Source organism: Pleurodeles waltl, chromosome 6, assembly GCF_031143425.1.
Source record: "Pleurodeles waltl isolate 20211129_DDA chromosome 6, aPleWal1.hap1.20221129, whole genome shotgun sequence".
In the NCBI taxonomy this organism is placed as follows: domain Eukaryota; kingdom Metazoa; phylum Chordata; class Amphibia; order Caudata; family Salamandridae; genus Pleurodeles; species Pleurodeles waltl.
The window spans coordinates 345884243-345912087 of record NC_090445.1 but is presented as its reverse complement, the minus strand read 5'-3'; the positions used below and the strand labels follow the sequence as shown (position 1 = coordinate 345912087).

Below are 27845 nucleotides of genomic sequence, written 5' to 3'. Positions count from 1 at the left end.
TTCGCTTTTATTACAAGAGCATTTCTATAGTATTGTTTTCCTGACTACTTGTTATGTTGCAGATTAATGAGTAACCTGTGTGTTATCTGTGATTACTGCTGATTTCTGCAGGGTAACAGTACTGTGTAACATTCTGAAAACTGCTTGGGTAGCAGGGTATTACTGATATGTTGTGTTTGGTCTAATAATGTTATGTACAATACAGTTTATTTTTATATAACTTGATGTTGTGTTTCCTTTGTGGTGGGGATAGCGCGTCACATGTGTTGTGTGTGTTGTGCAAACGCTTTACACATTGCCTCTGGGATAGGCCTAACTGCTCGTGTCTAGCTACCAAGGTGGTGAGCAGGAGTTATCTTGAGTGTGTTACTCCCTGACTAGAGTGGGTGGGTTCTGCCTGGCTTAGGTGCAGGGCATATTTTGAGTATGTTAGCTCCAATTCATATCTTTTCTTCTCTTGGTCAAAATTATTGGCCAATAAGGGTGTGTTTCTTGGTGATCAGGAAGAGGTTATAGGGAGAGATGGTGTGTGGATTGTTTGTAGACTTATAGTAGAGTGGAGTGGTGTAGAGTGTCATACAGTGGAGTTGAGTGTGATAGAATGGAGTAGCTGGAGTGCACTGGTTATGAGTAAAGTGGTGTAGAGTACATTGGAATAAAGAGCAGTGGCATAGAGTAGAGTGGTTTAGAGTAGAATGGTTTAGATTAGAGTGGTGCTGAGTAGAGTGGTGCAGAGTAGAGTGGTGCAGAATAGAGAGGAGTGGTGCAGAGTAGAGTGGAGAAGAGTAGAGTAGAGTGGTGCAACATAGACTGCAGTGGCATAGAGTGCAATGGTGTAGAGTGGAGTGGCACAGGGTGGAGTAGAGTGGTGTAGAGTGCAATGGAATAGAGTAGATTGTTTCCAAGTAAGGTGAAGTGGTGCAGGATGAAGTGTAGAGTGCAGTGGCATAGAGTAGTGCAGAGTGCAGTGGAGTGCAGTGGTACAGAATAGATTACAGTGGCGTAGAGTGTAGTGGTGTAGAGTGCTATGGAGTAGAGATGAGTAGTGCAAAGTAGAGTGCAGTGGCAAAGAGTACAGTGGTGCGGAGTAGTGTAAAGTTCAATGGAGGAGAGTGCGGTCTTGCAGAGTAGAGTATCTGAGTGCAATGCTGTAGAGTGCACTGGTGCAGAGTAGAGTGTTGTAAAGAGCAGTGGTGTACAGTACATTGGTGCAGAGTAGAACAGAGTTGCATATAGCGCAGTGACGAAGAGTGCAATGTTGTAGAATGGCATAGCATGCAGTGGTGCATAGTGCTGTGGTGTGTTGCAGAGTAGAGTACAATGGCATAGAGTGCAGTGGTGCAGAGTAGCTGGCATAGAGTGCATTTGTTTTTAGTAAAGTGGTGTAGAGTACTTTGGGTAGACTGCAGTGGTTAAGAGTGGAGTGGCGTAGAGCACTACGGCTTAGAGTAGAGTGTCAGAGTGAAGTATCATAGAGTGCAGTGGTGTAGAGTAAAGCGGTGCAGAGCGAAGTGCTGGGGGTTAGAATGCAGTGGTGCAGACTGGAGTAATACAGAGTAGAGGGGCTTAGAGTGCATTGGCATAGAGTGGCATAGAGAAGAGTGGTGCAGATTTAGACTGCAGTGGCGTAGAGTGCAGTGGCATAGAGTAGAGTGGCAAAGAGTTCAGTGGCAGAGAGTGCAGTGTTGCAGGATAGACTGTCAGAGTGCAGTGGTGTATAGTAGAGTGGCGTAGAGTGCCATAGAGTAGGGTGGTGCAGAGTAGTGGTGTAGGGTAGAGTGATGCACAGCAGAAAAGAGTGGCATAGAGTGTAGTAGGGTATAGCACAATGGTGTGGAGTGCAGTGGCATAGAGTGTTGCAGAGTGGAGTATAGTGGCATAGAATGCAGTGGTGCAGAGTAGACTGGTATAGAGTGCAATGGCGTAGAGTGTATTGTTTGGAGTAAAGTGGTGTAGAGTGCATTGGCATAGAGTGCAGTGCTTAGAGCAGAGTGCAATGGCAGAGAGTAGAGTGGTACAGAATACAGTAGCGTGGTGCAGAGTGGAGTGGTGCATCGTAGATTGCAGTGGTGTAGAGTGCAGTGGGTCAGAGCAGATTGTTTCAAAGTACAGTGAGGTGGTGTTCAAAAGAATGGTGAATGGTAGAGTTGCGTGGTGCAGGGTAGAGTGCAGTGGCATAGAGTGCAACAGTGTAGAGTGTAGTGGTGCAGACTAGATTAGAGTGGCACAGAGTGCACTGGCATAGACTGGAGTGGTACAGAGTAGAGTGCTTTGGCGAAGAGTGGAGTAGCTTAGGGTCCAGGGTTGCACAGTATAGTGGCATAGAGTGGAGTAATGAAGAGTGCAGTGGTGAAGAGTGCAGTGGGGGATACAATAGAAGAGTGGGGTACAGTGCATTGGCATCGAGTGATGCAGAGTAGACATGTGTAGACTGAAGTGTCATAGAGTGGGGAATGGTGCTGAGTAGAGTGCCGTGACGGAGTGTGGAGTGGGGTAGTGTGAGTGGTGTAGAGTTGAGAGTAGTGGTGTGGAGTGGTGAGGAGTAGAGTGAAGTGGGGTAAAGTGGAATATACATGAAGTGGTAGCCCAATTCCATAACAGACAACACATCTTCAACTGAAAAGATCATTGCGTTTGCACAAGCATACAGTTTTACTGACAAAAATATACAGTACACAAACTATAATGTATGGAAATGTATTTATTTATTTTGAAGATATTAAAATATGTGTTTCCACCGCACTTAAGAACTGCCCCGAGTACCCAGCATGCTTGCCACATAAATCCTCTCATTTTGAAGTCAGACGAAGAAAAATAAACACCAAGCTCCCTCGGAAAACGGAGTCTGGCTTTTGGCCACTGTTTTTGAATGCACAGCAAATGTGACAAGATAAGTACACGACTTTAAGGCCTGTTTAAAGAAAGGGGGCACTCGAAAGGATACTGTAAATATGGTGTGGGCAAGGGAAGGGACGAACTCAAGCTGGGCAGACTAAAACAGATATAGCAAGCAAACAGAAATCAAGAAAATGGGAGTTACAAACCAAAATGGCAATGGTAAGCAGCGAGCGGAAGGCATTCCCAGGGAAGCTTTCCAAACGTCCACATGTCGTTAGCAAATGGCTTTGACCTAAAAAAAGGAAGATGTCCACAATAGAGGGAAGCAGAACGATGCAGAGAGGTTGTAGGCCTCTCTGTTGATAAGTCAAAAGACAGGTGATAAAATAATTTGGCCTACTGCAAAAAGACAAGGCTTGTGATAAAAAAATGCGACTTTTGTCACAAGTCCCAAAGCCAGTGTTAAGGCTGATGATACAATTAAAACACCTGTGATAAAATCATGGGTCCTACAAAAACTCATTAAACTGTAAATAAACTCAGGATCTTGGTGTTAAAATCACAAAGGTTGTGTCAAAATTACGAAGCTAGCTTATGCTAAAATCAGGAGACCAGCCATAAAATCTCAAAGATTGGGATAACTTCACAAGGCAGGTATTAAAATCATGACACTGATTTTGAATACCAATATGCCAGTGACAGATCAATGGTCCATAATTAATTCATTGATTCTCAAGGAGGTGTTTCTCTTCGATTGAATGTGCTTCTGCCTTTCCAAGAATCTCCAGTACAGTCTCAATTTTGGTATCAAAAACGTTAGTGTTTAGTTAAAGGTGGTAGACATGACATAGTTGTGGACAAATAATCATGCAGTCGCTTTTTCAAAGTGAAACCCATCACCTATTGTTCAGGTCACAACATGATTTTTTTCTTTGATTTCTGTCCGCGTTCTTGCCTGTTCAAATTGTATATTATTTAAGTTTTCAAATTAGACAGTGAGTATGCCCCGCCTCTACTCACGTCAGAGGAAAACTACGAGAAGTTTGACCCCAAATACCACCCTTTCACCACATTTTGTAAAACGTACATAAAATGTTTGCCTATTCATGTAATAGGTACAAACATAATATGACGACTCTTTTTCTTCACAATTTCTTCATTCTCTGCCGTAGTGGAGAACGTGAAATGATTGCCATTCTTACCTGCTGTCACACAACGATGAAGTCACGGCCTGGTGTATTGGTGAGGGTACTAGTGATGTCATCAGTATACGACATTTAGTTGTGATTTGTTTGGGGTGCATAAGAAATGTTGTTTTTTAAGGTGTATTAGCTCGTGTGGGGTTTGGTGATGGTGAAAGCTATCAATGGCAGTGGCACGTCCCACAATAGAGTAGCAGGTGGAGTTGGCATCCCGTGGTGGGAAAAGTTCACTTGATCCAACCGCAGTTTACTTTTTTTTTTTTACAGAATGAGGACTGAAAGGGGTTGGTTGACAATTTTCCTTACTTGCATTAGGACCGATTGCACCGTTAAAACATCTTTGCTTTGAGAAAACAAAAGATTGACTTGGAATCTGACGTTTTTGCAGATGGGTTTGGGACGGGTACAGCCAGTCTTACGTCAGGCATCTTGGCCATCCTTTCATAGGCATTACCCTGCCAAGAAACAGGTCCCTACAACGTCTTGAGGTCAGTCTACCTCTGCTCTGATGAAAAAGTTCTGAAACGTTTGCCTGGTTAGTTAATGTGGTTTCTGGCCTGGTTTAACCCCAGGCAGCGCTTAGCCTCGAAAGTAGTGAAACAGTGAGTGATATTAAAGGAGACAGACTCCGCAGGGAGGGAGAAAGGTGAGGATTAGGACCCTGTCTTGGGGAAATTGTGCCAGAAGAGGAAGCCACAGCATGTGTTCTCCGGACTGTCAGCAGTGTTCAGATCACACCGAGTGCGTGCACTAACAAGGTCAAAGCTGCACAGCAAGGGTCGTGCAAGAAGTCGCTTCCAGCAGAAATACCTACCAGTGCATGGGGAGAGACTGTAATGGCAGTGCTGTAACTTCAATCAATGGAATCTGGTGTGGCATATAGAGATGTAGAAAAAAATCTCGTTCTGCATTTACATTTGCGTACTTATTATTCAGAAGCGTCAATGCCATTTGTTGTCAATGGGTTCAAACAGTGACATTAATCAGTAACCTGGCGTCACACTCAAGCACTTTGCTAGCAGTGTGATGTAAGTCTCTCGAACGCTGATTCCTAAAATGTCTGTGGTGACAAAAAATGACGTCACAACAGTATGACACACAGTAATATCAGAGGGTAACTTATACCGAGCCTGTTGCACCCTGTTCATTTGTATTCATGCTACTTCCTTCATGACCCCAGGTGGCTTAGGCAGTTCCAGAGGTCCTAAACTGCAAGTCCTGGGCAGTTGCTCCAGTCCTTTCTACCTCTAATTGTCATCCATATATATATATATATATATATATATATATATATATATATATATATATATAAACTCATCCCAAACCCATTCTACTACTTTCATCTTCAAAATAACCCTGCCTATGCTCTTCTCTCCTCTACCTCATCTGGCTCACCCCAAAGCTCAGTTTACTACTATGATCCCCAAATAACCCTACTAAATTCTCCCTCATTTATCTCAACTTTGACTCATCCAACTTTGATGGAAGTCTGTGCCTTCACTCAAAGACGACTCCTCTGCTAAGGCGGAGGAGCGTCACCCAACTGGATTGTGGGGAAAGGAAAAATAAAATGATAACGCTACGTTATTATCATTTTATTTTTCCTGGAAGAAGGGGCAGGGCTGGGTTGGAGGCAGGGGGTCGGAGGAGGACCATGTGCACTATAAAGTGCGCATGTCTGTTTTGCCGGCCGTATTGGGCTGGCCGAAAAGACATGCGCACTTTGTAAGTTTTCTACCCGGCTGTATTGCACAGCCGAGTGGAGAACAAGCCCAGGCTCCTATTCCCAGTCTGAGCGGCAAAGCAGGCCGCTCAGACCAATTACAACGCTGCTGTTGCTGGAGATAGCAGCATCGTGATTGGCTGGAATCCAGGGAACAGGAAGAGGAGGAGGACGGAGGGGAGACAAATGTGTCTCCCCCACATGTAAGCTTTATTATTATTTTTTTCCCAATCCCCTCCCCCACCCTCATCCCGCCCTGCCACCCCTGTTGAGTGGCAGCCGCAACTGCCTTCACTTCAGGAAGCTGTTACTCCTAGTTATATGTGCACTTTAGGTCTAGAAGATATGTATAGGGTAAAAGGTCATAGATTGTACTCACAGATACATGCAGCAGCAATGAGCCGGTTGGCAGAGTATGGTGATTCGCAGGTGGGAAAGGCAGGCTGCAGCATGTAGTTGGCAAAGGTGATGGCGATGACAGCCTGACTAGTGGGCTCAATGATGAGAAGTGAGGTCCAGAGCCGGATGAAGGCTACAAAGCCACCGAAGGCCTCCAAGATGTAGGCGTAGCTGGCACCTGACTTCTTGATGGTGGTGCCTAGCTCGGCATAGCACAGTGCCCCAAAGACAGAGAAGATCCCCCCCACGGCCCAGACCACAAGTGAGAGGCCATATGAGGCACTGTACATCAGCACTCCCTTAGGCGAGACAAAGATGCCTGAGCCGATCATGTTTCCCACGATGAGACAGACGCCATTGAGCAGCGAGATCTCCTTCTTCAGTTTCATAGATTCCTGAGAGTCAGAGGGGGTAGGGGCACTGCCATTGGCCATGGTGGAGTGCTCGTCCGTGGTGGAGGCTGGGTAGTATTTGGCCTCAGCCATGGTGAATGAGGTAGCTGGCTGTGGAGGTGTCAGCAAGAGGCCTTTCTTCGTTACAGACGGAGCAGCATAGCCAACTGGAAGACAAATGAAAAAAAGCAAGATATAAGAATGCACCTGGATGGGGTGGATGGGGAGCAGGGTGGTACATGAAGTGGGTAACCCAATGGTGGCTCTAGCCAAATGTCAAACTTGTCCTTGGTTTAAGCTTTTTTTCCAGTACAAGCTAGAGACTTTTTTGGTATTAACTGACCTTACATTTTTGTATATGATACCTAGACATAAATAGGGTGAGGTACAACATTTTCTAAATTAAAATAAGTAAAAACTCCTCTGTCCTTGATTTATAGTTGGAGCTAGTGTGTATTTTGCATTATACACGTGCATTCCTTGGAATTTTAAGAAATGAAGGGGTCCATGGCCTTAGATCACAGACCTATATTATATCACTTGCCCAGCTCGGCCTCTGGTTTAACTGGCTTGCCTGCCTCTTGGTGGGACCGGGGTAGGTAGGTCCTAGGGTGTAGATCGTGAGGTCAGTCGAGAGATGCAGTTATACAGAGTGTAGACTTGTAGATGCACCAGTTTCCTAGATCCTAGCCATGTATGCATATACAAATGTTTTGCGAATTTAGTGGGACGAAGGGACTAAGAGGGACTGAAGCCATTAGCCTGGGTCGGTGGGGGAGGTTCTCGAACGCTGAGGGCATGCGGATTCTGCTGCTCACCCTTTCTCTCCCACCTACTGGGTCCAGATTCCATCTCTGAACTGCAAGCTCATTAATATTTGTTAATGACTGCGAAAATTCCTTGCTCCTGGGGTAATTCCGGATTAATGATAAACCTATGGGGTGGATAAGCGTGGATGTGAGGGGTGGGGGGTTGGGAGTGCTTCAAAATTTCTTTCAGAAGTGGTGGGTGGGGGCGTCAGTGGTCGCGGGACGATGCGGTAGCGGGTCTGTTGGAAATCTGGATATTTCAACAGCAGCGAACTAGTTCCTCAAAACGGCCAGTGGCACTGGGGCAGACCGTCGCACGTTACTTGGGAACTTCCGGCATTTTGTATGGCAACAACAAGCCTGTCTTGTGAATGATTCACTCTGCTCGAGAGTAGTAGCCTTTCACGAGCACTAGTGCGACATAGACATGCGACGGACTATTTATTGCCCTCCACAACCAGCCTTTCAGAAAGTCAGTAAACATGAGGATTTTTTTCATAGGCCATCCCGCCCCGATGTATAGATTGCACATCAACCATGTCTCATATTTTGAAATGTGCACCAACATATTGTGCACTCTTTTGTCAACTATTCTACCCCTGCAGTTATTTTGTGTGCGGGGGATGGGGAGGGGGGAGGGGGCTTAGTCTTTGTTCCTGCAACTTGGAAGAGGGAGTCTAGGCGCCTCGCCTTTGAAATTCGGGAATGCCCTGCTCAAGTGACACTTTGGGGTCACTTTACTAATTTACTAATTTTTACGTGGAGAGGAGTTATTTTGATTTAGGCTGATGCTCATTGCGCCCGAGGCTTATTTGTCATAGGTCAAATTCTACTTTAAATAAAAGCCATAAAATAGCTTTTTGAAAATACGGAGGGGCGCATGCACCACCCCCTCCGCTATCGACACCCTGGTCTCTTATCTGCCATTCCCCTCCATCTGGAGCAGCAGGGCTTTCCGATAACAGATGTTCAGGGGAGAGGAAGCGAATCATGACAAGAGACTGGGGGAGGGGAGCTGGGAGGACTGAGGATGAGGAGGGGTTTTGAGGTTAACCCCAAACAGCGGGGCTTTGAGAAGTCGTGAGTGGATTGTGTACCGTCCTGAGAGAAACCTTGGGGTGAAGGCCTGGAGTCTGAGGTTAGGGCGGACAAATGCCTACACTGTGCCCCAGCAGTGTGTGTGCAGGTAATAAGGCTGTAATCGGTGAGAGGACATGCCTGTCCATTGGGGGTGTATGGAGGGAGTCAGAGGGGCCCATGCAGTAAGATTTACAGTCATGTGGAGAAATATCACTTTACCTCAGAGGGAACGAACGTCATATACTCAGTCACTCACTTCTGGTGCATTATCCAGCGACCTCACATTCACCTGGCGATTCCTACTCACTCACTGTGACAACGGGCCGAGTTCTACTCACCCGAGCCGACTCCTGTCCATTCGCCGGACCGGCTCCTACTCATTCACTAGCCCAGCTACCGCTCACCACCCAGCGCCCCAACTCATGCTCGGTCTCCTGACGACTCCTGGTCACTCACTAGCCAGGTCCACAGTCACCCTGGGTGACTTCTACCCACCATCCCGTCTCCTAACCATGCCCGAAGACTCGTACTTTCTCCCGTCTTGTCCATACACCCCAGGATCTTCTACTCTGTCCAGACATTCCTTTCCCGCTACCCACTTCTAGTCACCCCAGCTGTCTCTTATACCGGCCAACCTTTTGACTTAGAAATGCGGGTGATCCCGTGAAAGCCTGCGGAGGCATTCTGGTTGTCAGATGAGTTGACAGGTCTGGTCTTCTACTCACTCCAGCTTTCCCCTACACCCCCTCCCCAGCCCCAAGCTGACTCCTATTCGCTTCGGCTGTTTCCGACTGACTCGTGCCATTTCCTTCTTACTGCAGTTGTCTACTTCTCCACCTGACCGTCTCCTGCTCACTCCCCCATTTCCTAATATTTCTGCCATTTCTTACTCACTCACTGCAACCATCTAGTGCTCACTGCGGGCGTCTCTTACTCACCCTGGACTTCTCTGATGTGCCCTAGACACATCTACACACAATGAAGTTGTCTGTCTCCTCACGCCAGCGATCTCCCAGACATCTCCTACACCCAGGGACATGCATTCACAATTGGCCCGACTCTCACTAGCCAATTTCTTCTCACTCTAGTCAACTCCCACTTACTTCAGCCGTCTCACCCGAGCCGTCTCTGACTCACTCCGTCCACTTCGCCCTCCTTCACGCTCCCACACACTCAGCGGTCTCCTCCTCTCACTCTCTGTATCTGGTTCCCCTTCCATCCCACTCACCTTGCCTCACCCAAAAGTCTCCCCTAAATCCACCATCCCCACATACACAAGATAAGAGTCTCTGACTCTCGCCCACTCCAACAGTCTAACTCGCCCGCTCCCTACTCACTGTGTCCGCTCTACGCTTCTCCGGACGTTTTCCTCCGAGACTACAGAAAAGAGGAAGAGATTACGACGAGGAGTGATTTAAGGGACGGCGGGGCAGGAGTCCAAGGTGCAGAGAGCGCACATTTCACAAGAGAGAGAGGAGCGACAGTCAGCAGTATCAGAGGAGAAGCTGAGTAAGAGCGAAAGCACGTGCAAGGACGTGAGGTGAGGTGGGAAGTGATGACAGCGTGTGGGGTACAGTGAGAGACCGCGGGAGAGGGAACAAGGAGTAATGAGGTCTCTGCGGCTCGTGACAGTGTGTGATGTCATCTGAGTGTGGAATGAACGTAGTGAGAACGAGGCTAGTGCCTGGGGCATGATAAGGTTGGTGATATAATGAAAGTGTAGGGTGTAACGAGACTGGCCGGTGTTGTTGCACGCTGGAGACCCAGACTGGGTCACGGTAGTAATGACGACAGGACACAATCGTGGGGTATAGTAACCTTTGGCGCCAAGCCTGGGCCTCTTTATTCACTCGCCCCTTATGTCAGGTGCATACCATAAATCACCGGTGCCGGCAGGGGAAACACGAGTCTCCCAGACAGGGTCTCCCCTCCAGTTGGACTATCCCACAACATAACATTCCTCCTATACCCACAATGAACTGAAAAAGTAAAAACTCAAACACATCAAACCGCAGAACCGGCTCCCGAAATAAAAACAAACTAAAACAGAGATCACAAAGGACGTCAAACAAAATAAAAAGGCCCACAGCCGTGAGCTTTACTCATCGTGTCTTCACATAGGGGAGTTCGGCCTGTCGGACCCCAGTTACCAGCCATAAGACCAACGCTAAACCTTTCCAGCACCCGCCTCCAGATGTTCTCTCGCATCAGGACAAAATCTCAAAGCCTGCTGGACGGCTTGGGTCGGGGTCTCAGATGACACCATCCAGAACCATCTCTCTGAGGGATGCTCTCCACTGTCCACCTCCCACAGATGACCTCTCTCCCGTCTCTCCCAAAGGTCACAGACGGACCCTCAGCCGGGTACAGCTCTCTGTCCGCCAGGGTACGCAAAGAGTCCTTCTCTGTGTGTTCTGGAATGACTTAATTATCCTTTTGGCAAACTCGGGGATATTGGATCTTCCATCTGCGCAGGTCCTCAGACCTTCAGACCGGTAGAGCTTGAAAAAACGAGACGTTGCACGTTACAAACTCCTCTAGACGGCTTGCAGTGATCATGGTGCCACGTGCCTTCACCACTGTCCATGGCACCAGTTCAAACCGAGGCTCGAACTTCCCTCCCAGGCATCGCCTCCTGACTAGCACCCGGTCTCCCACTCTTAAGTGCTTGGTTCGAGCGTGTCTCTTCCTTGACATGCAATCATTGTTGGGGCCACATTGGCGCAGCCTCTCTGCTGCATGTTCCTGCAGGACCGTTGGTGTTTCGTGATGAGGGATGGTGTCCCCAATCATCCGGTTTATGCACAGTGAGCTTGATGATATATTAGTGGTATTATGGGGCGTAAATCGATACTCCTTCAAGAAGGAGTACAAAGCACAGTCTATGTTCTGCCCCCTTGGCCACTCCAATCCTCAGGACTTTGTGCAAAGTCCTCATAAACCGTTAAGCTTCGCCGTTCGCCTACGGCCGGCACAGTGTGATCTTGCGGTGACAGATGCTCTTGAAGGCCAGGTATTCTACAAAGTCCTGACTTGAAAACAGCTGCCGTTATCTGCCCTGAGCTCCTGCATAATGCCATGCGTAGCCATGATCTTTTCGAAGCGTGGGATGGTCTGCCCCACTGTGGTTACATCCAGAATCCCCATCTCTGGGTATTTGGAGAAGTCATCAATGACGACTAGCATGTGTTGTCCTTCTAGCAGGGCTCCAAGGGCAGCGCTAGCTCTGTGCCAGGGAATCAATGGGAGAGGCTCCCTGATGATGGGTGCCAGGGGTTCACTGGGGCCAACAGCCTGACTGAGTTGGCAGTGTTGCACCGCTCTTTCTACATGTTGGTCCAGCCCCGGCCCCAGGAACCAAACCTAGCACCAGTGTCTTGCCTTGGTCTTAACGACTCCCTGGTGTGCTGAATGGACAAGGTTGAGAATTCTTTGTTGCAAAGACATGGGGACTACCAGCCTCAGACCATGCAGCAAGCATCCTTCCGGTAATACAGATAGTTAGTCGCAGACATTCATCAGCATGGGTGGCAGCTTTGAACTCTCCGATCGACACCAGTAGCAGCCATTAACGCTCAACCACCAGCCATACATATTCCTCCACGTCATCCGCTCCCGCTTCCTTGTAGGCTGTGGTCGGCCTGGCATGCCAAGAGAGGTAGTCTGCGGGGCTTTGGGCACCAGGTCGATAAACCACTGTGAACTGATATTCCTGCAACTGGAGAGTCCACTTTTCAATATTGGGGGGTGGTGTAGAGGCTGACCCATTTATTAGTGGAATTAGAGGTTTGTGGTCAGTGTGCGCGGTGAAAGGCTGTTCATATAAGTGCAAATGAAAATGGTGGCAGCCCCAATGGACAGCTATAGCTTCCTTTTCAATGTGGGAGTATCTTTGTTCCATCTCAGCCAATGCTCGGCTGTGATAGGCTATCGGGGCCCACTCCCCATTCTCACCTCGTTGAAATAAGATTGCTCCCAATCCAGTAGGACTTTCATCCACTGATAACTCAGACTCTTTGGAGGGGTCAATGTACACCAGAGTGGTATGAGATGACAGGGCGCGTTTGGTGGCACGAAATGGGTCTTGTTTAGTGGGTCCCCATTCCCATGGGGGGTTGGCCTTCGTCAGCTTTGGGAGAGAGGCAGTTAGGGATGCCAAATTCCTTATGAACCTTCTGCAATACGTGACCATGCCCAGAAAACTTTAAACTCTGATGACCAAAGTTGGCGCTGGCATTGTTTGGATGTCTCGGACCTTTCAGGATCCGGCATTACCCATCGGTCTGAAAAGTGATACCCCAAAAATGCAATGTCTTTCTGCAAAAAGGCACACTTTTCCCGATGCAGCATCTGCCCATGATCCTGCAAGTGCTTGAAGGTGGCTTGGAGTCGTTCAAGGTGTTCCTCTATGTTGGGGGCATGTACCAGGACATTGTCACTAGCGTTTATTACTCCCTCCAGTCCTGCCAGTACCCCCCTTATCGTGTCCTGAAAAACCTTAGCGGCACTGGACACCCCAAAGCTGAGACGTTTGTATCTCTGGAGTCCCACATGCGTAGAGAGGGTAGTAATGACCCGCGATTCTGGGGCTAGCAACAGTTGGTGATAGCCTGCCCGCCGGTTCATCTTAGAAAACCACTGGATCTGCTCACCTCAGCCACAATGTCATCCACGGTCAGGGTTAGGTGGCGTTCCCAATGGGTGGCCATTTTGGACAGCCTCATATTGGCGCATAGTCTCACCTCCCCAGGCTGATTGGGCTTGCAGGTGATGACAATTAGTGAGACCCAGGGCGTTCGTCCATCCACCCATTTGATGATGTCAGCAAGCTCTAGCTTTCACAGTTCCTCCTACACCTTGGAACGCAGGTGGAAAGGGAACCAGCAGTGCTTCAGGGCAACAGGTTGGATGAACTCATCAGTGTGAAGGTGTATTAGTCTTCCTTTAAGGCATCCAATGCCTCCGAACAACTGCGAGTATTCTGCCACCAGTCCTGCGATACTCTATCAGTATATGCTGAATGCGGAGGACACCAGATCCAATTCCTCCTCTGTCCGGCAGCTCAGCAGCATGCCAGAACCTGTCTTGGTGACTTTTTCAATGAAGAAAAAAACGTGCATGGTGATAACACAAGTTATAGTCACCTTAGGGCACGAGTTATAGATAAGTCAGCTAACTACAGGGAGTGCAGAATTATTAGGCAAATGAGTATTTTGACCACATCATCCTCTTTATGCATGTTGTCTTACTCCAAGCTGTATAGGCTCGAAAGCCTACTACCAATTAAGCATATTAGGTGATGTGCATCTCTGTAATGAGAAGGGGTGTGGTCTAATGACATCAACACCCTATATCAGGTGTGCATAATTATTAGGCAACTTCCTTTCCTTTGGCAAAATGGGTCAAAAGAAGGACTTGACAGGCTCAGAAAAGTCAAAAATAGTGAGATATCTTGCAGAGGGATGCAGCACTCTTAAAATTGCAAAGCTTCTGAAGCGTGATCATCCAACAATCAAGCGTTTCATTCAAAATAGTCAACAGGGTCGCAAGAAGCGTGTGGAAAAACCAAGGCGCAAAATAATTGCCCATGAACTGAGACAAGTCAAGCGTGCAGCTGCCACGATGCCACTTGCCACCAGTTTGGCCATATTTCAGAGCTGCAACATCACTGGAGTGCCCAAAAGCACAAGGTGTGCAATACTCAGAGACATGGCCAAGGTAAGAAAGGCTGAAAGACGACCACCACTGAACAAGACACACAAGCTGAAACGTCAAGACTGGGCCAAGAAATATCTCAAGACTGATTTTTCTTAGGTTTTATGGACTGATGAAATGAGAGTGAGTCTTGATGGGGCAGATGGATGGGCCTGTGGCTGGATTGGTAAAGGGCAGAGAGCTCCAGTCCGACTCAGACGCCAGCAAGGTGGAGGTTGAGTACTGGTTTGGGCTGGTATCATCAAAGATGAGCTTGTGGGGCCTTTTCGGGTTGAGGATGGAGTCAAGCTCAACTCCCAGTCCTACTGCCAGTTCCTGGAAGACACCTTCTTCAAGCAGTGGTACAGGAAGAAGTCTGCATCCTTCAAGAAAAACATGATTTTCATGCAGGACAATGCTCCATCACACGCGTCCAAGTACTCCACAGCGTGGCTGGCAAGAAAGGGTATACAAGAAGGAAATCTAATGACATGGCCTCCTTGTTCACCTGATCTGAACCCCATTGAGAACCTGTGGTCCATCATCAAATGTGAGATTTACAAGGAGGGAAAACAGTACACCTCTCTGAACAGTGTCTGGGAGGCTGTGGTTGCTGCTGCACGCAATGTTGATGGTGAACAGATCAAAACACTGACAGAATCCATGGATGGCAGGCTTTTGAGTGTCCTTGCAAAGAAAGGTGGCTATATTGGTCACTGATTTGTTTTTGTTTTGTTTTTGAATGTCAGAAATGTATATTTGTGAATGTTGAGATGTTATATTGGTTTCACTGGTAATAATAAATAATTGAAATGGGTATATATTTGTTTTTTGTTAAGTTGCCTAATAATTATGCACAGTAATAGTCACCTGCACACACAGATATCCCCCTAACATAGCTAAAACTAAAAACAAACTAAAAACTACTTCCAAAAATATTCAGCTTTGATATTAATGTGTTTTTTGGGTTCATTGAGAACATGGTTGTTGTTCAATAATAAAATTAATCCTCAAAAATACAACTTGCCTAATAATTCTGCACTCCCTGTATAGCTGGTGAATTTCAGTGGTTTTATTTATTTAAAACAGTATGTTTTAACTGCCATTTTTACCTAACTATAATGTCTCTTTTGACCTTTGTTTGTTACAGTGCAGTTTTTTTTTGTTTTTTTTTTAATTTTAACTAAAATATAATTACAATTCTTAACTATAATGTCACTTTAGGCTTTTTTTCCAGTGTGTATATATATATATACACACACTGAAAAAAATGAAGTTTACAGGAACATTATAGTTTGGTACTGAATTCACTCGTACAAAATCAAAGAAATTTATCAGTAAGAATGATTTCAAGTAACTATACCTTGCGCCCTAAGGTAACTATACCTCGCGCCCCCAAAGCATGGCGAGGGCACAAGTTATAGTTACCTTAGGGCAAGAGTTATAGTTACTTGAAATACCTCTAACTTCTGAATTTCTTAGGTTTTGTACGACTAAATTCAGAACCTAACTATAACCTCCCTATAACCTTTGTGTTTTTTCAGTGAATTTCTATTTTTTTAAATTACATTTCTTAGCTACAACATCCCTTCAACCTTTGTTTTTTCAGTGATTTTTTATGTTTTTTTAACATAAAGTATAACCATCCAACTGTGTGCAGCAGGGTTTCGCCACAGGGCCAGGCCTGCAGCCATCCTGTATAACCACCCAACCCTGCACCGTGCATGGCCTCAGGCCACACCCTACAGCCAAGCCTTTGTAACCACCTAGCTGTGCATGGCAGGAGTTGGCCACAGAGCCTGCAGTCAACCCATATAACCATCCAACAGAACTTGGCCCCACTGGGACCCGATTCCCCAGGCCCTAGCCATAAAAACAAATGGAGAAGGCGGTCTGTGTGGCCCCACCCTCAGGGCCATGTCTTCACTCAATAGGGAAGGGGGGGCAGCCCCCCTCTCCCAAGGCCAAATTTGGCCCCAGGACCCCATCCCCTGGGGCCCAGCCATCTGTCCTGAGTGTCCCCGGGGCACCCAGTGTGGAAGGGGACCACCGGGGAAGCCTCAAGATCCCTGCGGTCCCAGCCGGCTCCTCGTCTCCTGCAGGAGCCAACATTGCTTTTGCACACAGGGAGCTGCTAAACATGCAGCTCCCTGTCTGCAAGAGCAATCATTTCATCATACAGATGAAACCTCTGCTTCCAGCAGGCAAAAGAACTTTGACATCTCCAGCCTGCTGGAACTGGAGTGTTTGCTCTGACTTGGTGGGAGCTGTCAGGCCTTCCCCTTACAAGAACTGTTTGGCCCCAGGGAGGTGGTGGTCCCTGGAGCATGAGGGGCCACATGCTCCACCTACATACTTATCTAATAAAGCCCCGGGGAGATGGTGTGTCAAGGTATGCTACCCTCCTATTTTTTACAAAATGCCCTGGGGCCTTGCACCCCCCCCGGCTCTATTAAAAAAAAGCACAGGAGCCTGCACTTGGATTTTAAAAACATTCTCAATGAATTTGTGGATCTGAAGTGATTTTTGGCAACATTTAAAAACAAAAAAAATAGTTTTTAGCCATGGTGGGGTCCCTCTGGGACCCCAACATCAGAGCTAAGAGGAAAGGAAGCCCCTACCCTGCCCCATTTTCTGTTTTTTTTTTTAACCTTTGTGCTGGCACTCGGCTGAAGTCGAGCCCCAAGATGGCTGCCAACACTTCTTAGTTGAAGTGTTCTCAGCCGATCAGATCTCAGCATAAGATCATAAGTATTTTCAAAGCCTTTGCGCCTCTAGATATCTATATATCTTTTTCTTTGAATAGCTCAAAAACTACTGAACAGATTTACACCAAACAACAAAAAGGCTTCTTTCTGGACCAAAATCTACTGCCAAGTTTGGTGTTTTTCCATCCAGCAGTTCAGGCTGTAGTCAAGGTCAAAATCCCAATGGGAATTATAATGGGAAACACACTTTTTTTGCCCCTCCCCCTTTTTCTCAGCCTCCACTTGATGGATCACCCCGAAACTTCCCATGTACAAGATTCTCAGGAACACTTTTTCTGGCAATTTTTCCTAACATTTGTCAAACGCGCCAAAAATATAGCCAAGTCAAAAAACGCTTTTTCTATGGAAACATGGTCCTAACTATAACTACCTACTGGCAACTGCCAGTAGGTAATATGTTTATATAAATGTATATGTACATACATTACGAAGTCTGGTGACATGTTTCAATACCAGAAACCAGCACGCCAAAATCTTCCCCATAATGCTTTTACTCAGTTTGTCGCTATTAGGCATTTCGGCCGAACTCGACCATGTTCACATAAGGAGTCTGCCATTATGAATAAGACATTTAAACGTCACGACAAATATAAAATTCATGCATGTGGGCTTTTAAAAGTAAATTTAAATTGTGCTCTTAAAACAAATAAAAATATATGAATATGCTGGAAAGTATGTTTTTATTCATATCTTTTTATTTGTTTAATTTAAAGCCTGTGTATAAAATGAATTTAGTATTGGCTTTGTAAGCATAAATCTAAACTTGTGTGCCCATCTTAGGAATGCTTGTAGTGTATTCTACCAAACCACAGGAGTGTATCCGTAAGCCTTGGCAGAAGGGGTCTTTTCAATGGCAATGCATGCCTGTCCACCTCTTGACTTACAATTGCAGGTCACTCAAAGTGTTTAAGAGGGTAAACCCATTAAGGTGAATGGAAAATTAGTCACAAGTATAGCGTGTTGAGTTACTGTAGGAGGCTGGCCTGGCTTATAGTGGGTAGCTGATGATACTTACACCTTGTGCCAGGCCCAGTTATCCCTTTTTAGTAGATTAGTAGTGTTCTAGCAGCTTAGGCTGATGGAGGTAGCTATAGCAGAGCAGCTTAGGCTGAACTAGGAGACATGAAGAGCTCCTCCTATACCACTTATATCATATAGTTGCTATATCATAAGAAACACAATACTCGGAGTTACTAAACATAAAGGTACTTTATTTTAGTGACAATGTGCCAAAAATATCTCAGAGGATATACTGCCGTAGGAAGTAAGTAAAATACACAAAATATACACACAAACCAAAATCAGGAAAGTAAACAGTTAGAAAAATAGTGCAAACACTGTAGAATACAATAGGATGCAATAGACCTAGGGGCAACACAAACCATATACTCTGAAAGTGGAATGCGAACCACGAATGGACCCCTAGGCTAGTGTAGTGTGTAGAGGGTCGCTTGGAGTGTAAGAAAACACTAAGGGCGTCCAAGATACCCCACCCCAAGACCCTGAAAAGTCAGAGGATTCTGCAAAGACCACAACTGACTGCAAAGCACTGAAGACGGATTCCTGGACCTGAGGAACTGCAAAGGAACAGGACCAAGTCCAAGAGTCATGAAAGTGTCTGGGGGGGGGGGGGGGGTTAGGAGCCCATTAAATCCCCGATAAAGGTGCAAAATGGCTGCCTCTGGGTGGAAGAAGCCGAAGATTCTGCTACAACGGAAGGTGCCAGGAACTTCTCCTTTGGTCAGAAGATGTCCCATGGCGTGCCGAAGGATGCAGAGTTTCCACGCAGAAAGACTGCAAATAAGCCTTGCTAGCTACAAGAGTCACAGTTGAAGATAATGGGTGCTGCCCGGGCCCAGGAAGGACCAGGAGATTGCCCTTTGGAGGAGGAGACAGAGGGGGTGCTCAGCAACAGAGAGAGCCCACGCAGAAGCAGTCAGCATCCGCAGAAGCACTTGAACAGGCGTTCAAGAAATCTGAGCACGGCGGTCATCTCAACACAACAAAAGAGGGTCCCACGAAGCCGGTGGTCAACTCAGTGAGTTGAGCAATGCAGGACGGAGTGCTGGGGACATGGGCTGTGCTGTCCACAAAGGAATCCTTGCAAAGGTGCACAGAAGTGCTAGCAGCTGCGGATCATGCAGTACACAGGATTACTGTCTGGCGTGGGGAGGCAAGGACCTACCTCCACCAAATTTGGACAGAAGATCCACTGGACTGTCGGGGTCACTTGGATCCAGCTCCTGTGTTCCAGGAACCATGCTAGTCAAGATGAGAGGGGACCCAGAGGACCGGTGATGCAGAAGTTTGGTGCCTGCGTTAGCAGGGGGAAGATTCCGTCGACCCACAGGAGATTTCTTCTTGGCTTCCAGTGCAGGGTGAAGGCAGACAGCCCTCAGAGCATGCACCACCAGGAAACAGTTGAGGAAGCCGGCAGTATTAGGCTCTACAATTTTGCTGGTAGTCCTCTTGCTACACTGTTGCGGTTTTGCAGGCGTCCTTGAGCAGTCAGCGGTCGATCCTTGGCAGAAGTCGAAGAGGGAGATGCAGAGGAACTCTGGTGAGGTCTTGCATTTGTTATCTGACGAGAAACCCACAGGAGAGACCCTAAATAGCCCTCTGAGGAGGATTGGCTACCTAACCAGGTAAGAGGCTATCAGGAGGGGTCTCTGAAGTCACCTGCTGGCACTGGCAACTCAGACGTCTCCATTGTGCCCTCACACCTCTGCATTCAAAGTGGCAGAGGTCTGGGACACACTGGAGGAGCTCTGGGCACCTCCCCTGGGGTGGTGATGGACAGGGGAGTGGTCACTCCCCTTTCCTATGTCCAGTTTCACGCCAGAGCAGGGGCTGGGGGCTCCCTGATCCGGTGTAGACTGGCTTATGCAAGGAGGGCACCATCTGTGCCCTTCAAAGCATTTCCAGAGGCTACTCCTCCCCGGCCCTTAACACCTATTTCCAAAGGCAGAGGGTGTAACACCCTCTCTCAGAGGAAATCCTTTGTTCTGCCTTCCTGGGACTGGGGTGCCCAGACCCCCAGGAGGGCAGAAACCTGTCTGAGGGTTGGCAGCAGCGGTAGCTGCAGAGAAAACCCAAGAGAGATAGTTTGGCAGTACCCGGGGTCCATGCTGGAGCCACGGGGATGCATGGGATTGGCACCCTAATACCAGATTTGGCATGAAGGGACAATTCCATGATCTTAGACATGTTACATGGCCATGTTCGGAGTTAACATTCTGAAGCTACATATAGGTGTTGACCTATATGTAGTGCACGCGTGCAATGGTGTCCCCGCACTCACAAAGTCTGGGGGAAATTACCCTGAACAATGTAGGGGCACCTTGGCTAGTTCCAGGGTGCCCTCACACTTAGTAACTTTGCACCTAACCTTCACTAAGTGAGGGTTAGACATATAGGTGACTCATAAGTTACTTAAGTGCAGTGTAAAATGGCTGTGAAATAACGTGGACGTTATTTCACTCAGGCTGCAGTGGCAGTCCTGTGTAAGAATTGTCTGAGCTCCTTATGGGTGGCAAAAGAAATGCTGCAGCCATAGGGATCTCCTAGAACCCCAGTACCCTAGGTACCATATACTAGGGAATTATAAGGGTGTTCCAGTGTGCCAATCAGAATTGGTGAAAATGGTCACTAGCCTGCAGTGGCAATTTTAAAAGCAGAGAGAGCATATACACTGAGGTTCTGGTTAGCAGAGCCTCAGTGATACAGTTAGGCACCACACAGGGAACACATATAGGCCACAAACTATGAGCACTTTGGTCCTGGCTAGCAGGATCCCAGTGACACAGGCAAAAACAAACTGACACACAAGTAAAAATGGGGGTAACATGCCAGGCAAGATGGTACTTTCCTACACCCTCCCCTTTAACTTGGCCACTGCTTGACAGATCAGCATCAACATGTTTCTGAGAAGGAGATGAAGTAGATTAACTTTTGTTTTAGAAAGCTTCAGGCAGATTCATTAAACAGTGCCAAACTTCTTAGCGAAACAAAAAAAGCTCTTCCTATAGAAGCTGTGACCTAACTAATTACACAATGGTGACTGCCACTGTGTGATATATATGTATCTGTATAAAACCTCTATAATCCGATAGTTATGCATTATCACACACATAATACACAACATAACTCATGCCCACCCGCTGTGTTGCTCTGGAGTTAGGTGTTTTGTGTATGTGTGGCATTGGCACAGGGGTGTTTTGCATGACGGACACCTGTGAGTTATGTTGTGTGCATTGTAAAATATAGCTGCTGAATTTCAATGACTTTACACATTTGAGCTTCAAACAAAACTCACTTTTAAGATGTGTTTCTTCTGTGAATTTAATTGTTGATGATTTACTTTATTTTGAATCCAGCAAGGCCACGCACACCTGGGCTTTATCCGTTGGCCACATGCAGCATGGATTGGTGCAATGGCCTGAAACCAACACACTGTGGCTACACAACCATTGCTGCACATTCCTTCCACCCTGCACAGCAGAGGTTAGGCCATTACTTCCTACCTTCAGCGAAAAGACAACACTTATTATATTGTTTGACTTTGCTCCTGTTTTTTTTCTTACAGTAGTTGAAGCTGGTGTGCCAGATGCATCTTGTTAGTCAAGCACAAAATGTCCATCGATTACAATACCTAAAATGGCCTCTGGGCAGGTCTGACTTGCAACTTAGATAACTTAGATGTACTCTAACAGTGTTTTCTTCTAGGTCGAGCGTGGAAGTGCTTTGACCTATTGTAAGAATTATGGGCTTTTAACCACGCACACCTCATGTCCGTCACTTTCATTTGTTTGTGGGCTTGCCAAAATTCACTTGATGACATTGTAAATGCTTGACATTTGTTCTGCCTTGGGGAGGTTTTGTTACTGCCATGCACACTGCCCCGTTACATGGATTATTGCACAACTGTCGATATTCTTTGCTGTGAGTGAACAATGTTTTTTTCTTCCCAGCATCGAAACCCAAACTGTGTGATCTATAGATTTAGGGCAAGAGGTGGTTCCAGAAAAACAATTTAGCCCTAATCCAGTCAACCACACATGTTTTGAAACTGTAATTGACAAGATTGATTCATGAACTTAATCAGAAGAGACATACAAAAGTGTTAATTTTTAAAGGCTGCTAAGAAATATTTTAAAACCCTACTATCTCAAAAATTGCTGAATGGTCAAGTAATATGGGCCCAACCCTTCGACATCTGCAGTAGGCCAAGCCCTACGCCCAACCTCCCCCGGTGGACAGCCAAAAGTTGTGCACACTGGTGCTTGGTGGCCTGTGGTAGGTGGAGCATAGGCCATCCCTCTGTCTCCTGCTGCACACACCACAGGGGAATGCGAGTCGTTTAGATAGCGGAGTTCATATTTTAGAACATTCCCTGGTGAGGAAGGATATCTCTCCTCAGTTCCAGAGTATCCTTCTCTGTCATAACAACCTTCCACCGATGAAAAATTCCTCACAACAGCAATGGTTAATTTGTAAATAAAAACGTGCCTGTGCTCAGAGCTTTCCTCTGAAACTCGCAGCTGCTCTAATTAGATTTGCGAGCATATAATATTAAGGCAGTGTAGTCCTAAAGCCATCTCGGGCCTCTTTAATCTATTTACAGCCACTCCCTGTCCCTTCATCTCACCCTTGTAGCTTTCTGCTTTCTCCCTTTGAGACACTTTCAGTATTTCTCTTCCCCCGTATTTCCATTAGTGTCTTTTGGTCGCAGTAAATGTCTGATGCAAACAAATAAGTGCTGGCCCCCAAAATAAGTACCAGTACCTCCCACCAGCAACCACCTGCTCAAATTAAGCACTGCACAACAGTCCTGCTAAGCCCATATCATGTGGAGGTAATTCTCGTTTTATAACATAGTGGCATTTACCTACGGTCATGTTCTACCTTTCTTCTATTAAGATATTCCTCCACCATCCCAGAATGTCCTACTTACTTAGTATCAGAACATTACACGTATTTCTCCATAGTCCAGCGCGCTCCTTACAGGCAATTAGAACTTTCCTCTAATAAGAACATATCTCCACATGCGGAGCCCACACCACCTTACCTTAGAACTTTCTTTTGATTAAAACATTTCTCCACAGTCCCATCCGCCCCCTTTACTTCTTATTAGTAATTTCGTCTGATAACATCTCTCTCCAGCCCCATCACCCTCCGACTAGAACATCTTTCCACAGCCTGCCTCCGTTTACTTGTTATTAGAACTGTCCCCGGACAAGTACATCTCTACATCCTCCCAGCACACTTTCCTTAACTCATTATAACTTCTCTCCGTCGTCCCTTATTGCCCTCCCTGTCTTTTTGTAAGAACATTTACCTGACTAGAATATCTCTCCATCCTCGACGCCTGTCCCCACCACTACCTGCTCTATGTACATCCCTTCGCTGTCGTCAGAATAATTTCACTTAAACCGTTCTCTTATGGAAGATCGTTGCGCTAGATCGCCGGGGAGTTTGTTACAGGGGCTGAGGGTCCTTACCTGCGGGTTACTGGTGCCTGTTAGTCCAGCTGCCTCGGGTGCGGTGCGGGACAAAGGCCGGGAGGTGCAGCTGCCTCTGGAGACAAAGGACACCAGAGCCGGCCGGCAGCTAACCGAAAAAACAACTTGTGCCCAAGTCAAACGATCAGCTGATGGAGCTAAACAAGCGTGAGGGGCGGGGCGTGGGGCTGTGGAGGTGGGGAGGGGCGGAGCTATGGGCAGGATGTCTCCAGGAGCAACTTGCTTCAACGACGCGTTCCACACTGGAGCGTCCTGCGCTACCGGGCTGCCCCGTCCCTACAAGGAAAGACAGCAATACAGCAAGACGGCGGACTCTTCCCATGTGAGAGTGAGTGCGCAATCTCAATAAAACAAACCGTGTTTGCTTCAGCCACGCAGTAGCAGTGGCGCTTAACACTCACCTGGAGCCACCAGCGTTCTCATTCAATCGCAGTTGACTTTGCATTAAATTTCAGGCAAGTTTGTAACTCGCCGGACATGCGTCACGCTGCCTAAAATCTCCAGCCAGGCGTACTCCCCTCACACCCCGTGTAGTGGCTAATAACGTGTTATTACTATAACGGACCCACGGTGTAGCTTAGTTAGTGGCATGCTGTGGCATCGATCTCCAGTTTTCCAACTAAAAAGCAGTGGGCTCCAGTGTGCATGGGTGAGATGACCAAGGCTCGGAATGGACTGTTCCTGTGATGTGCATTACGTTGGCCTATGTCTACAGTGGCACAGTGGGCGATAAACAATGGGTTGGAATGCTACACCCGGAGGGACTGCCAATGGATAGACTGGTTGCAAGCATTTATCCCATTGTTATGTAGATGTCCACACTTATCTTGAATTCAGGTTCAAGTTTAGTCTTATAAGGAGTAGGCAGATACATGTCTGTCCAACCTATGCGCTCTCAGCCGCCACCCGGCTAATCCCTGTATTCACGTTTCCTCCCACCCACTACATTCTACATCATTCTACAGTCTATTCGTGCATAGATAAAACATCTCGCTTTCTACAAGATTTTTTTTTAACCAACCCAAAAAAGAACAATTAAAAATGACAGAACATCTCTCTACATTTGTATCAAAAAAAGAAAGAAGAAAAACAAATTACAACAAGTATCACATTACAGTGGAAAGTTGTCTGAAATATAATCGTTCAACCATACAGGAGGTTACCTTTTCCTTCTGATTTCCTTAGTTAATGAACTGTCCGGAATGGACACTTTTTCCATTACATGCTTTGCTTGGTGACTTATGTAGGAGGCTGGCCTGGCTTGTAGTGGGTACCAGAGGTACTTACACCTTGTGCCAGGTCCAGTTATCCCTTTTTAGTGTAGAAGAGGTGTTTCTAGCAGCTTAGGCTGATAGAAGGTAGCTATGGCAAAGCAGCTTAGGCTGAACTAGGACACATGTAAAGCTCCTACTATACCTCTGGTGTTATATGCACAATATCATAAGAAAACAAAATACACAGATAAACTAAAAATAAAGGTACTTTATTTTTATGACAATATGCCAAAAGTATCTCAGTGAGTACTCTCAGTATGAGGATAAAATATATACACAAGATATATGTACACAAACCAAAATTATGCAGGTAATAGCAAAAGGAAGTAATGCATGCAGTGTAAAGTTACAGTAGATTGCAATAGGAGCACATAGGTATAGGGGGAACCCAAACCATATACTCCAAAAGTGGAATGCAAACCACGAATGGACCCCAAACCTATGTGAGCTTGTAGAGGGTCGCTGGGACTGTAAGAAAACAGTGAGGGTTAGAAAAATAGCCCACCCCAAGACCCTGAAAGGTAGGTGTAAAGTTCACCTACTACCCCCAGAGAGCACAGAAGTCGTGGTAGGGGGATTCTGCAGGAAGAACAAACACCAGCAATGCAACAACAGTGGATTTCCGGATCTGAGTACCTGTAAGACAAGGGGACCAAGTCCAAGAGTCGCGACAGTGTCGAGAGTGGGCAGGAGCCCAGGAAATGCCAGCTGAAGGTGCAAGGAAGCTGCCACCGGTTGGAAGAAGCTTAGTGTTCTGCAAGAACGAAGAGGACTAGGAACTTCCCCTTTGGAGGATGGATTTCCCACATCGTGAAGAAGCTTGCAGAGGTGTTCCCACATAGAAAGACCCCAAACAAGCCTTGCTAGCTGCAAGGGTCACGGGTAGGGTTTTTGGATGCTGCTGTGGCCCAGGAGGGACTAGAATATCGCCACTTGGATGAGGAGACAGAGGGGGTGACCAGCAAGTCAGAGAGCCCTCACAGAAGCAGGCAGCACCTGCAGAAGTACCTGAACAGGCACTGGGAAGAAAAGTGAACCAGAGTCCACCCGAAGTCACAAAAGGAAGTCCCACGACGCCAGAGGACAACTCAGAAGGTTGTGCACTGCAGGTTAGAGTGTCAGGGACCCAGGCTTGGCTGTGCACAAAGGAAATCCTGGAAGAGCGCACAGGAGCTGGAGCAGCTGCAAATCACGCGGTACTCAGCAATGCAGTCTAGCGTGGGGAGGCAAGGACTTACCTCCACCAAACTTGGACTGAAGAGTCACTGGACTGTGGGAGTCACTTGGACAGAGTTGGTGAGTTCCAGGGACCACGCTCGTCATGCTGAGAGGGGACCCAGAGGACCGGTGATGCAGTCTTTTGTTGCCTGCGGTTGCAGGGGGAAGATTCAGTCGACCCACGGGAGATTTCTTCAGAGCTCCTGGTGCAGAGAGGAGGCAGGCTACACCCAGAGCATGCACCACCTGGAAACAGTTGAGAAAGCCGGCAGGATGAAGCGATACAAGGTTGCTAGTAGTCGTCTTGCTACTTTGTTGCGGTTTTGCAGGCGTCCTGAGCAGTCAGCGGTCAATCCTTTGGCAGAAGGTGAAGAGGGAGATGCAGAGGAACTCTGGTGAGCTCTTGCATTCGTTATCTGGTGAGATCCCCAAAGCAGAGACCCTAAATACCCAGAAAAGGAGGTTTGGCTACCTAGGAAGGAGGATTGGCTACCAAGAGAGGTAAGAGCCTATCAGAAGGAGCCTCTGATGTCACCTGCTGTCACTGGCCACTCAGAGCAGTCCAGTGTGCCACAAACACCTCTGTTTCCAGGGTGGCAGAGGTCTGGGACACACTTGAGGAGTTCTGGGCACCTCCTCTGGGAGGTGCAGGTCAGGGGAGTGGTCACTCCCCTTTCCTTTGTCCAGTTTCACACCAGAGCAGGGCTGAGGATCCATGAACCGGTGTAGACTGGCTTATGCAGAGATGGGCACCATCTGTGCCCATCAAAGCATTTCCAGGGGCTGGGGGAGGCTACTCCTCCCCAGCCTTCACACCTATTTCCAAAGGGAAAGGGTGTTACATCCTCTCTCAGAGGAAGTCCTTTGTTCTGCCTTCCTGGGCCAGGGCTGCCTGGACCCCAGGAGGGCAGAAACCTGTCTGAGGGGTTGGCAGCAGCAGCAGCAGCAGCTGGAGTGGAGACCCCGGAAAGGCAGTTTGGCAGTACCCGGGTTCTGTGCTAGAGACCCGGGGGATCATGGAATTGTCCCCCCAATGCCAGAATGGCATTGGGGTGACAGTTCCATAATCTTAGACGTGTTACATGGCCATGTTCGGAGTTACCATTGTGACGCTGTACATAGGTAGTGACCTATGTACAGTGCACGCGTGTAATGGTGTCCCCGCACTCACAAAGTCCGGGGAATTTGCCCTGAACGATGCGAGGGCATCTTGGCTAGTGCCAGGGTGACCACACACTAAGTAACTTTGCACCCAACCTTCACCAGGTGAAGGTTAGACATATAGGTGACTTATAAGTTACTTAAGTGCAGTGGTAAATGGCTGTGAAATAACGTGGACGTTATTTCATTCAGGCTGCAGTGGCAGGCCTGTGTAAGAATTGTCAGAGCTCCCTATGGGTGGCAAAAGAAATGCTGCAGCCCATAGGGATCTCCTGGAACCCCAATACCCTGGGTACCTCAGTACCATATACTAGGGAATTATATGGGTTTACCAGTATGCCAATGTGAATTGGTAAATGTAGTCACTAGCCTGTTAGTGACAAATTTGGAAAGCAGAGAGAGCATAACCACTGAGGTTCTGGTTAACAGAGCCTCAGTGAGACAGTTAGGCATCACACAGGGAACACATACAGGGCACATACTTATGAGCACTGGTGCCCTGGCTGGCAGGGTCCCAGTGACACATAGACTAAAACAACATATATACAGTGAAATATGGGGTAACATGCCAGGCGAGATGGTACTTTCCTACAACTTATAATTACCAATATCAGTAGACGTTTGAGAAATAGTACAATCTTGTGAGGTGTTCTTATCTACATTACCATTTACAGAAGAATCTCTTTTCATATCAGCGTCTACCTTGTTCGCCAGAAAATCCCCAATACCACTGTGATACACAGCAGATGGTGACAAACATTTTGCT

The 27845-nt window shown here is 47.2% G+C and overlaps 1 protein-coding gene across 4 annotated transcripts in view; it reads right to left on the bottom strand.

The window, feature by feature from the left end:
• SLC7A7 (solute carrier family 7 member 7) overlaps positions 1–23557 on the bottom strand; it is a 149326-nt gene extending 125769 nt beyond the window's left edge. The window contains exons 1-2 of one of the 4 annotated variants that reach the window (XM_069238247.1): positions 23406–23557; positions 6143–6721 (exon numbers count right to left, since the gene is read on the bottom strand). In XM_069238247.1, the coding sequence (XP_069094348.1) occupies positions 6143–6647 (505 nt within the window). In that variant the 5' untranslated portion in view covers positions 6648–6721; positions 23406–23557. Of the gene's footprint in view, positions 1–6142; positions 6722–9381; positions 9516–9671; positions 9696–9780; positions 10006–23405 lie in introns of those variants that run through there. The other 3 variants (XM_069238246.1, XM_069238248.1, XM_069238245.1) reach the window with 3 other exon arrangements.
• Between the last annotated feature and the right edge of the window lie 4288 nt (positions 23558–27845).